Source organism: Tachypleus tridentatus, chromosome 13 (assembly GCF_004210375.1).
Source record: "Tachypleus tridentatus isolate NWPU-2018 chromosome 13, ASM421037v1, whole genome shotgun sequence".
NCBI classification, from domain to species: domain Eukaryota; kingdom Metazoa; phylum Arthropoda; class Merostomata; order Xiphosura; family Limulidae; genus Tachypleus; species Tachypleus tridentatus.
In genome coordinates this window covers 85777352-85789690 of record NC_134837.1, presented here as the reverse complement: position 1 = coordinate 85789690, position 12339 = coordinate 85777352, and the positions used below count along the sequence as shown (strand labels likewise).

Genomic DNA, 12339 nt, shown 5'->3' with positions numbered 1-12339 from the left:
TTATTTCATGTGGACCGACAAAGTCTAATTAAAGTGTGCAGCAAATTATTGTATTTTAGTGTAAATTATGATTCGTTATTACATTCTGGCGTTTGTAGTGATTCTTTATTAACATATGTGCCACACTGTTTCGTTCAATCTGTTTATTATGGAGGAAGAGAATATTTCTTGGTAAGGGCAGTAATATAATATTCCCAAAAGAAAAATTAACTTATAAATCATTTTACAAAAGCTTACTTAGCTTTCTATGGTATATACAAAGGATTTACAATGAAAAGTTTGTCCTTGGAATAATAGCAGCAAATTCCCTAAGTGGGACATTACTGGCAAAAATCGTTTCTAATCTGCCTGGAGAGTAATTATAAACTTCACGGTTTTAAAATTTGGTGGTTTAAATTCATTAGCTATTTCAAGATAAATATTCTTTAGTTCATTAGTTTTTCGGAAAAACAATGTGAGTCTTCAGGTTCATAAAATTCTAGTGATTTATACGTAAATTGATAAAGAATGACATTCCTTATCTAAAAAATTAGGGTAATGTCGAGAAAACTTCAAAGCACATTAATGACAAATAAGTAGGCATAGGATGAGCTAAGCCTAATTCGCGCTACTTAATATTACGTTTTTATAAATTGTATGAGTAGTTTTGCAGGTAAATAACTGATTTTTTTATATAATTGTGGGTCAGACATTCATTAGTTATTACAGTTTGATATGAATTATCATCTCAAGTATATTTTAATCCAAATTCTAGCTTTTGACCAAAAATTTTTTCGGGCATCAAAAACTGAACATAATTGAAGTAGAACTAAGTTATCAAAAAATGAGGAACAGCCTTTCAATGCGTATAAACAAAAAAACAGTGTACTGGCATCAAGTACCCTGTCTTGACACTGGCAAGTAGGATGAAACTAATTATCTAAGGTTACATATAAATATATACTATTTTTAAACGATTTCTTGACACCCACCCAACTCTACTTACATTTTTTACAGCACGTAAGGGTTGTTAAGTTTATTCTTCTAGAGTCATATTGATCACCCACATTAATATTATGTCCTGGAACAAACACGTCATAAGTGTAATTAAAAATCATATCGTTAACTGTTTAATAAAAATGAAAAATTGTTATAGGCAGAATTGGGATTTATTTTTACTAAAGGTCACAAACTCTTACAGATTTATTTGTACAAATACAACCATAATGAACGTACTTTATACAAAGGTGTAGACAAATATATATATATATATCTTAATATGTATTCGTATGTTCAAACAAAGCACTTAACTTCTGTATATATATATGTATATATATTGGACTAGTAATTACATATTGGCCCCCTCAGTGGCTCAACGGTATGTCTGCGGACTTACAACGCTATAAAGCGGCTTTCGATACCCATGGTTGGCAGAGCACAGATAGCCTATTGTGTAGCTTGGTTAATTCAAAACAACAATTACATATTATCTTATTTTCATGTTTTATGATTATTTCATTTATTATTTAGTTAAACCAAGAATTAGTAATGAAATATAAAATACATGAAGACGGGTCCTCAAAATAATTAGAGTAAATATGAAATTCAGAAATTAATAAGATAACCTACATTGAGAGTAAAAAGATGGCCGTCATAGACCATGGACAAAGAAAATAGCAAAAATACGAGCTCTAGAAAAACATGCTGCAAAATATGAAAACAAATATATCACCAAACACCATGTACTTCACCTATATCAAATGGTTGGATTTTCCTCTAGTAATTGAACGCTTGTTATTTACGCTCTTTCATTTAGATAAGGCTTGTCATGACCAGGTGGTTAAGACTCGTAACCTTAGGATTGCGGGTTTTAATCCCCATCACACCAAATATTGTCGCACTCTCAGCCGTGAGATCGTTATAATGGGACGGTCAATCCTATTATTCGTTGATAAAAGAGTAACCCTAGAGTTGGCGGCGGGTGGTGATGACTAGCTGCCTTCCCTCTAGTCATACACTGCTAAATTAGGGACTGATAGCGCTAATAGTCCTCATGTAGCTTTGCGTGAGATGAAAAAAAAACACAAAATAATTCTTTTAGACTCCCGCTTTATCTTATACGCGAGGTGCGACTCCATAAGATTTTGAAGGTAGATATGATTTAAGCATCGATCGTAACTTTCCACTTAATTTCAAAAGCATGACATCACGTGAAATTAATATTATAAACAACTCTTAAAAGAGTTTCGAGAATGGATTTCTAAAAATAATGATACCTACTCTCTAAAATACTACAGTACAGCACAATACCTTTCGATAAGAAAAACTTTAACATATCAATAACATGGATTCGACTTGATTATGTCGTGATCAATTCATTTCAGATCACTGATACATGAAGAATTATATTCGAGACAGGCTCATCATGAGAATATGCTGATAGTAAAACAAGATAAAAATATTGATAAGTTTTCATTATTGAAAACTGGTAAAGAAACATAAACTTGGTCTACATTCGTTTAGAATTGGTAATAAAGTATAATTGAAGGCTCCAAAAATCAGAAATAAACAAGTAAACGATATAATGTCAACCTAACCTAGAGTAATTATTTTTCCAAATAACTTGTATTCGATTTGATGATAATTATATCCCTGGTGTAATATGTGGGACCCCGGGCAGTTGCCCAGTAGGTAAGACTGCCTATGTATGCGAGAAATATGGACTTAATATGCTAACCAGTTTGGAGTATGACCATAGAAATGTGAAGGTCTTGTTATAACTAGACAATTATGTTTCTTTTGATAATTGGACCGTCAGATCAATTATTATCTTATAAAGATATAAAGTACAACCATTACATTTAGCTTGTTATTTCTTGTTCAAGGAATAGTATGGCAAAATAAACTCCCTAAAAATTTTTGTGTTTTTTTTACACGTGTGGTTCTGATGTAATAGAAGGAGAAGTAATAGTAAAGCTATATATTTCTCCTTACCTTCTGCGTGCTTGTGATTTAACAACGTGAACGGCACAAACATTATTAAACTCATTTGCTGGGCCAGGTTTACATTTGCTGATAGAATCTAGGTCTACATTCTTCAAGTTAATAATCCAATATCAAGAAGATGAAATACACTTTTACATGTCTTTGAACATGCATTCCATAGTCATTTTCTCACTGTTTACGGCACAGTAAATTCTGCATAAAACATTTGACAGTAAATTATATTGAACGATCCGATGTTTCCTTTCTTTGACTGTTGTTGTGTGGGGAACGACAGATATAAGAAGAAGTACACCAAGTATAATTTTACACTAATTAAAAGTGTGGTGTTTTGTGTGAAGGAGTTTCGGGAATATATACAATGGTGTGAATGAAAATGTTTTATATACAATGGTGTGAATGACAATGGTGTGAATGAAAATGTTTTTTTTTTTTTTTAAATACAGAATAGCTAAATATGTCCTTATGTTTATTTGTAAATACTTTTACAGTTGATTTAATTGGTGTGGTTTGTTTTGAATTTCGCGCAAAGCTACTCGAGGGCTATCTCTGGTAGCCGTCCCTAATTTAGCAGTGTAAGACTAGAGGGAAGGCAGCTAGTCATCACCACCAGCCGCCAACTCTTGGGCTACTCTTTTACCAACGAATAGCGGGATTGAAAGGCTGCGAACCCGCGACCCTCGTATTACGAGTCGAGTGCCTTAACCACCTGATCATACCGGAACATTGATTTAATTGTCACTAAATTTATGTATATGCGAACTCGCACAACTAGAAATCAGGTTTTGATACCCATAGTGTGCAAAGCACAGATAACCCTCTGTGTGTAGCTTTGTGCTTAATTCTAAATAACCAAGAGTGACTATATTTTTCAAATATTCATAATTTCTGACACATCTCAGTAATAAATCCGCTATTGTAGGATAACAATCAAGCCACAAAATAATTAATCAGTATTTTAAAAACAAATGACACTGGATGTCATCCTTATCGGGTTTTCTAAATAGAAATATAAAAACAGTGCACAGCTGTGACGTTGGGATCAACATTCTTCGTCTTAACTGTGTTGTATAGAAATATAAAAACAGTGCACAGCTGTGACGTTGGGATCAACATTCTTCGTCTTAACTGTGTTGTATAGAAATATAAAAACAGTGCACAGCTGTGACGTTGGGATCAACATTCTTCGTCTTAACTGTGTTGTATAGAAATATAAAACAGTGCACAGCTGTGACGTTGGGATCAACATTCTTCGTCTTAACTGTGTTGTATAGAAATATAAAAACGTCACAGCTGTGACGTTGGGATCAACATTCTTCGTCTTAACTGTGTTGTATAGAAATATAAAAACAGTGCACAGCTGTGACGTTGGGATCAACATTCTTCGTCTTAACTGTGTTGTATAGAAATATAAAAACAGTGCACAGCTGTGACGTTGGGATCAACATTCTTCGTCTTAACTGTGTTGTATAGAAATATAAAAACAGTGCACAGCTGTGACGTTGGGATCAACATTCTTCGTCTTAACTGTGTTGTATAGAAATATAAAAACAGTGCACAGCTGTGACGTTGGGATCAACATTCTTCGTCTTAACTGTGTTGTATAGAAATATAAAAACAGTGCACAGCTGTGACGTTGGGATCAACATTCTTCGTCTTAACTGTGTTGTATAGAAATATAAAAACAGTGCACAGCTGTGACGTTGGGATCAACATTCTTCGTCTTAACTGTGTTGTATAGAAATATAAAAACAGTGCACAGCTGTGACGTTGGGATCAACACACTGGATGTCATCCTTATCGGGTTTTCTAAATAGAAATATAAAAACAGTGCACAGCTGTGACGTTGGGATCAACACACTGGATGTCATCCTTATCGGGTTTTCTAAATAGAAATATAAAAACAGTGCACAGCTGTGACGTTAGGATCAACACACTGGATGTCATCCTTATCGGGTTTTCTAAATAGAAATATAAAAACAGTGCACAGCTGTGACGTTAGGATCAACACACTGGATGTCATCCTTATCGGGTTTTCTAAATAGAAATATAAAAACAGTGCACAGCTGTGACGTTGGGATCAACACACTGGATGTCATCCTTATCGGGTTTTCTAAATAGAAATATAAAAACAGTGCACAGCTGTGACGTTAGGATCAACACACTGGATGTCATCCTTATCGGGTTTCTAAATAGAAATATAAAAAACAGTGCACAGCTGTGACGTTGGGATCAACACACTGGATGTCATCCTTATCGGGTTTTCTAAATAGAAATATAAAAACAGTGCACAGCTGTGACGTTGGGATCAACATTCTTCGTCTTAACTGTGTTGTATAGAAATATAAAAACAGTGCACAGCTGTGACGTTGGGATCAACATTCTTCGTCTTAACTGTGTTGTATAGAAATATAAAAACAGTGCACAGCTGTGACGTTGGGATCAACATTCTTCGTCTTAACTGTGTTGTATAGAAATATAAAAACAGTGCACAGCTGTGACGTTGGGATCAACATTCTTCGTCTTAACTGTGTTGTATAGAAATATAAAAACAGTGCACAGCTGTGACGTTGGGATCAACATTCTTCGTCTTAACTGTGTTGTATAGAAATATAAAAACAGTGCACAGCTGTGACGTTGGGATCAACATTCTTCGTCTTAACTGTGTTGTATAGAAATATAAAAACAGTGCACAGCTGTGACGTTGGGATCAACATTCTTCGTCTTAACTGTGTTGTATTGCTTCTTCTTCAAGTTTTTTTATAACCTATAACACAGCTTTTGGATTTCTTTTGCACAATTAAGTATTGTTCAAACCTGATTTATATATTAAATAAGATTGCTTTTATCCCATGTAAAAATAACTTTATTTGTAGAACTGGTCTAATAGTCAAATTTTTTTTATTTGCTTTTTCCTATAGAAATTTAAAATGGAAGATTTTCGTGTGGATAAGCGAGGAATTATAATTTTTAGTTAAATATACTTCTGGTCATGTATTTGCTTATTAAAAAAGTAGCGTGGTTTTCCTTAAAGGAATTTTTTGAGTGGCACATTTTTTTAAGACATGTTGAGGCATTTTCATTGTCAACGATGTTTTGGAGGGCATTTGTGATTCTAAGAATAAAAAAGTCTAGGATTTCCAATAAGTTAAGAACTATAAAATCTTTCAACCTTTTTTATTATTGGAAAACAATATAATTTGTTATGGAAGAGCAACATTGTGTGTTTCTTGTCAAAAATCCAGGTAATATAATATGAGAAAAGTCTCTACACCGTTATGTAACATGAATTAAATCCGCTCAAATTTATTACTCCATACTTGACATGTTTCAACATTTGCCGAAACATGTTATGTCTGAATAAATAAATTTTAATTATTATAATTCCTTTTTTTCTCAATTTTTAAGTTAATTTGAGCATGAAATATTTACCAAACTTCTTTTAATCAAATCTATCAAAAATACGACATAAAGTTGTAATTGAATAAAGTAACATAGGTTATGGTATAAGAGCGTGACGTAAGGTTGTTTTTGTAGCTACACAGTGGGCTGTCTGTGTTGTGCCCACTACAGATATTGAAATCTACTTTCTAGCATAGTAAAATCACCGCTAAGGTACAGGTTGTACTTTAAAAGCGTGACATAACGTTATAGTTTAACAGCAGCACACAAAGTTGTACTTTAACAGCATGAACTAAGGTGGTTGTTTAACAGCGCGCACAAAACTTTATGGTTTTTAAACTACGACCTTCTTGTCTTGTTAAATATCCGTTTAAAGGCCATGTTCTCAATTTATCTGTAGAACGACTAGTAACTTACTTGAAACAATATTTATATATAAATATATATTAACATTTACTGGGCTCGGGATGGCCAAGCGTGTTAAGGCGTGCGACTCATAATCTGAGGGTCGCGGGTTCGCATCCCTAAACATGCTCGCCCTTTCAGCCCTGGGGGCGTTATAATGTGACAGTCAATCCCACTATTTGTTGGTAAAAGAGTAGCCCAAGAGTTGTGGGTGGGTGGTGATGACTAGCTGCCTTCCCTCTAGTTTTACACTACTAAATTAGGGATGCTAGCACAGATAGCCCTCGAGTAGCTTTGTGCGAAATTAAAAACAACAACAAAAAACAAACAAACATTAATATTTATTAGACGTTAAAGACTTTCTTTCTTCTTTTCTGGGAGAAGAGGGAGAAATGGTCGCGTGTTAAACATATCAGTAATTTAGTTCATGTGGAAATCATTAATATATATTTTTAATGCAAGCAGTGTCATCACTTCATCCTTAATGTTTACTATAATGTTTTGTAATACAGAAGCTATAACAATGCTATTTTTAACATGGAGGTCACACAATCACTTTTTTTGTGTGGAGGTTATTACTTTACTGTTTTGCAATGTAAAGATTATAACCATGCCATTTTTTTGATGTAAAAGCTATCATTATACTATTATTAAGTGGAGCTTGTGACTACGTTATTTTTAATGCAAGGAATATCAGCACACTATTTATTAATGTGGAGGTTATCGCTATACAAATTATCTTTCTAAATATTCCACTCCAGATGTACAGCAGTTGTTGAACGGTATTCTTAGTACCAGAGGATTAGAAAACACTGTCCTTCTTGACTTCGTTCCACAACAGTCTTTCAGAGTTCTACAGGTTTATTATACAAGAAGAGACTGTGTCTCATTGATTTCAGCTAAAACCTAGAATTCGATCGAAATTTGCATAGTTTTAACAAATTCACTGAAGAAGTAAAATGACATTACATTAACAAAGTTCTCCTAATAAACAGAATTACATTAACAAAGTTCTCATAATAAATAAAATTACATTAACAAAGTTCTCCTAATAAATAAAATTGCACTAACAAAGTTCTCATAATAAACAAAATTACATTAACAAAGTTCTCCTAATAAATAAAATTACATTAACTAACTTCTCCTAATAAATAAAATTACATTAACAAAGTTCTCCTAATAAATAAAATTACATTATCAAAGTTCTCCTAATAAATAAAATTACATTAACTAACTTCTCCTAATAAATAAAATTACATTAACAAAGTTCTCCTAATAAACAAAATTAGATTAACAAAGTTCTCCAAACAAACAAAATACCATTATTTAACAATGGTCACGAAATAAACAAAATTACATTGTTATATTCGGCTTTCATTCTAAGAGAAGATAGATAAACATAAGTATTTCAATATAAGTCCAAAGTCAGTTTAAGAACCATAATCGTGTAATTTGGTTCTTAATGTTTTGAACCCTTTCCTTATTTGAAACAAAACGTGCGCAAAAATGATGTTTCCATTAAATCGAAAAGTTAGAAATATCTATTATGTAGAAAATATCAACTAGAACTGATACGTCTTCTTACTTTTAAGACAAATGTTTTAGCATTTGATAAAAATTGTTATCACGTACAGAATCCTAAGGTTAATATTTCTGTAAATATCCAGGTTAAGCAACGGTTTTTAGTCTCTTCGTACCAGATCAAAATATGAAAACGTGCTTCTACAACCATGTTATATTTTCTTATTTCATTGCTTCACATTTTTGTTAAGATACCACACTAGCAGCCTGCATGCCTCAGTAACATTGTTGGCAGCTTCCCAAAGCTGATGATAGCATACTTAATGTAGCAGATAGGCGTGTCTCAAGAACGTGGAAAAAAACAATACACGTACTCACTAGTGACTACCACTAGCACGTGCATAAAGCAGGTTACTTTATCACAACGAGTCAATGGACAAAGAGCTAGCTTACTTCAGCAGTGTTCCTGCTACTGAAAAGTTTGTATTTTCTATTCAGTTACAAATCTATATAGACTCATAACTTTAAAAGAAACATATTTTAATTTTACGACAGGAAATGTTAGCGAATTTTCCTATGGTGTGTAATATTTTGTCGTCTCCTTCATAGGTAGTTTTTAATACTGTTTTTCTACGTTTTGGTTTACGGTCTGACAAAAAATAAACGTATATTTGGCAAGGGTTGTATTTATATGTTGGTGTGTTTTTCCTTTAACAGCACTTAGAAAAAGAACGGCTGGCCCATGTTTCTAGTCAGGATTCTACAACTTTAAAGCCCAAAAGTTTTATACCAAAATCACTTTCGACGCTAACAAAGGATGACTGTCACTCTTGGCAAAACTCGTCGAACTTCTTGTCAATTACTGACCTCCGTGATGACTTCTCTAGTGACCGTGACCGATCAGATTGATTGGCCAGAGGGCTCGTGTCGCAGGAGTGAAAGAAGGAATAGTTCGGTATTTTGGACCTGTTCAGTTTGCTGAGGGATGTTGGTGTGGTATAGAACTGGACGAACCAATCGGAAAGAACGACGGTTCGGTACAGGGCACCAGATACTTTAGCTGTGAACAGAACTTTGGAATATTTGCTCCAATACGAAAGGTGGAAACAGTATTCTCACTCAAAGATCCTTTGATTTCTTATAGAAACGTGGAAGAAAGCCAACATTCCAGACCATATTATTTAACAGAGCAACTGTCAAGTGATTTTAAATTCTCGTCAACTACGGACAAATCCCAAAATCTCGCGCGGTCGTGGAACCAATCATCAAATACCAATTCTTCTCAGATTCATAACAATTTATCGGTGATGATGCAACATGTTTCTTCTTCAGTAAATATTTGTAAGTCATCTGAGGATAAATCTAGTCAATTTAGCGAAGAAACCATACCTCAATACTCAATTTCAACAACATTCAATAAACACGAGAGGGCGCATGATCGTAGATTATTAACGGATTGTCCTGATAGCGATATTCTTAATCGCAACGATAGTGAACAAGGCAACAATGATCAGAAGTCGAATGAGAAAGTAACTCCATCTTCAGAAGATAACGACTGCAGCAAATTAAATGAAGACATCCAGATTATTCCTTCTGACAAGCAGAACTACGAAATTGATTCGTTCTATATTGATTATCACGTGGAAAATCCCTTGTCGTCACAATCATATTATATGTTTGATTCGGAAACGTTCGACAGTGACGATGATTCTAAGCAGGACCTCTCACTTGACGATCTTCAGCAACAACAAATGTCCTTTGATCTTGGTGGAATACTGAAAGATGATAATGATGATTTTGATGGAGGGTTTTGGGCTGATCAGGAAGATAGTTTAGGTATCTTGACTCCAAATCAGATGAAAGATTTTACAGTAATCAGTGAGCAACACACCTCGAAAGTATCTGACTTAGACGCAGTTACGTTGCCCAAGACTTTTTCTTGTGATGAAGTGAGCGAATTACCTGACTCTGAGATAGTTGAGGATGTAACAGTAGAGTATGATGATGAAGTTCTCCAGAATTCTTCTTTGTCTACCAATAATTGTAACATTCCTGCTCACAGACCTTACCACATATGTGCTTCTTCATACGTGCCACAAAACAGCACTCCAGTTGAGAGAGTTTGCCACGATTCATCCTCAAATATCTCAAAATCCACTATTCTTCCTCCTGGACATCACAATGTTTCTTTTTCTAGTGTCTCTTTTGCAAGTTCTTCTATTAAAGAGCGTGAAATATCGTACTTATTGTCTGGGCTGCAAGCTGAAAACTGTTGGAAATCCAGCGATCATGTAAACTTTGTAGCTGACGATGTCTTGTCTTCAAACAAGTGGACAACAGTCTATCGGAATAATGCGTTTTTAAAACAGATTGACTATGATAAACCAATAGCTCCTAATACCCATGAAAGTACTAAGATCTATTCGGACTTAAGGTACAGTAATGACCCTATAGTCGAAGATAGTAATTTTTTGAAGATAAAAATGGGAAAAGCTTCTGAAACACACTTAGAACAGCAAGTAAATAGTTTAGTTGCAGCACAGCCTGACACAGATAAAGACAATAATGTATGTGTTAATGATAAGACACTTTCAGGAATACCTGGAGATCTAACTAATAACATTCTACCAAAGGATGATGAAATAATAAATCCAAAAGAAAAATACCATGGTGGGACTCTGAAAAATATGGTACTGGAAGATGAAAAGCAAGAATATGTCGAGAGTTGTTTATTAACAAAAATATCAGAAAAATATTCGCTTCCTGTTGATTCCAAATATAGTCCATCAAAAACTAGGTGCAAAGAACAGGAATTGATGAGAATAAATATGATGATTAGCAAAGAAGAAGAATATTCTAAAAAGGTCAGGAAAGATGGAGAAGAAGGTAAACTTATAGAAGCAGTTTTCCGTGCCGATGAAGAGATGGAAAATGAAGAGAGTGGATTAGGTACCTTAACCTCTTCTGGAGAAGAAGCGTGCATGAAGTTCTCGACTTACAGTCAAGACAGCGGTGTGGCTTCTGATGGACATGAATCCGAACGACAACTGAAGACAGGAAGCATGACTGATTCAGACTTATTTACAGATGGTGGTCTTGGAACATCAATTGCTGAATCCGAAAGTGAACATTCGGGAGAGTCCAAGTCGTACAGACAAAACTACAAAGACTTTTATAGACTCACACAAGATGATGTTTGTCCCGAGCATCATAAAAGTACTGACAAGATTCGATTTCAGACTGAAGGACATCAAGACATTTCTGTGCCATTTCCAGATAAAATGGATATCAAATGGGAAGCGAAGTTGACAAGAGTGCCAGAGGAAAGTATATCAAATTCTAACAGTTGTTCTGTCAGCTCTCCAGAAGAAACGGAAAAAAAACATGTTGAAAATGAAAATATATTGAAGCAAGAAAATGTTGACGAAATTGAAGACATGCCAAAAACGGACAAATTTCCTCAAATGGTTGTTAGCACAGCAAATGAAAAGATTTCATCAGCTGAGGAAAAAGATAAAATATATATTCCGAAGCAGAGCCATTAACTACAAAAACGAATAAAAATGTCGAACACGAAATTCTAACAAAAACCAACAGAAAATGGGAAAAATCAGAAAAGTCAAATGGTAACAACAACACAACTATTACTCATTGTGAGAAAAAAACGAAATATACCAGGAAGAATGCCAAGTCTAAAATTAAAGAAATATTTGAAAAACCTAAAGGAGGAGACGGAGATGAAGAAAAAAAATTAGTATCTCGAACATTAAAGAAGAATCGGTGGGATGCAGTGACCACGAAGATAGCAGCGAGTTTAGATGAGGATAAGTCCAAACCAAAGAAAAAAGAGGTAAAAAGCAAAATCAACACAAATCTCGTGGCTGCTCGTCAAATAGCAAAAACCAAATCATCTAATCTAAATTCAGAGGATCTGAAGCATTTAGTTGGTAAAGAAAGATCCACCCGGCGGCGCCACTTTACAAATACTGAAAATAAAACCATTTTGCAATCTCAAAGGTGAGTGTAATG

General features: G+C 34.3%; 1 protein-coding gene across 1 annotated transcript in view; it reads left to right on the top strand.

The window, feature by feature from the left end:
* LOC143236685 (uncharacterized) overlaps nucleotides 1-12034 on the top strand; it is a 33450-nt gene extending 21416 nt beyond the window's left edge. Inside the window, exon 2 of the mRNA XM_076475099.1 lies at nucleotides 9028-12034. Coding sequence (XP_076331214.1) covers nucleotides 9618-11855 — 2238 coding nt within the window. The 5' untranslated portion in view covers nucleotides 9028-9617 and the 3' untranslated portion in view covers nucleotides 11856-12034. The remainder of the gene's footprint in view (nucleotides 1-9027) is intronic.
* Nucleotides 12035-12339: the final 305 nt, after the last annotated feature.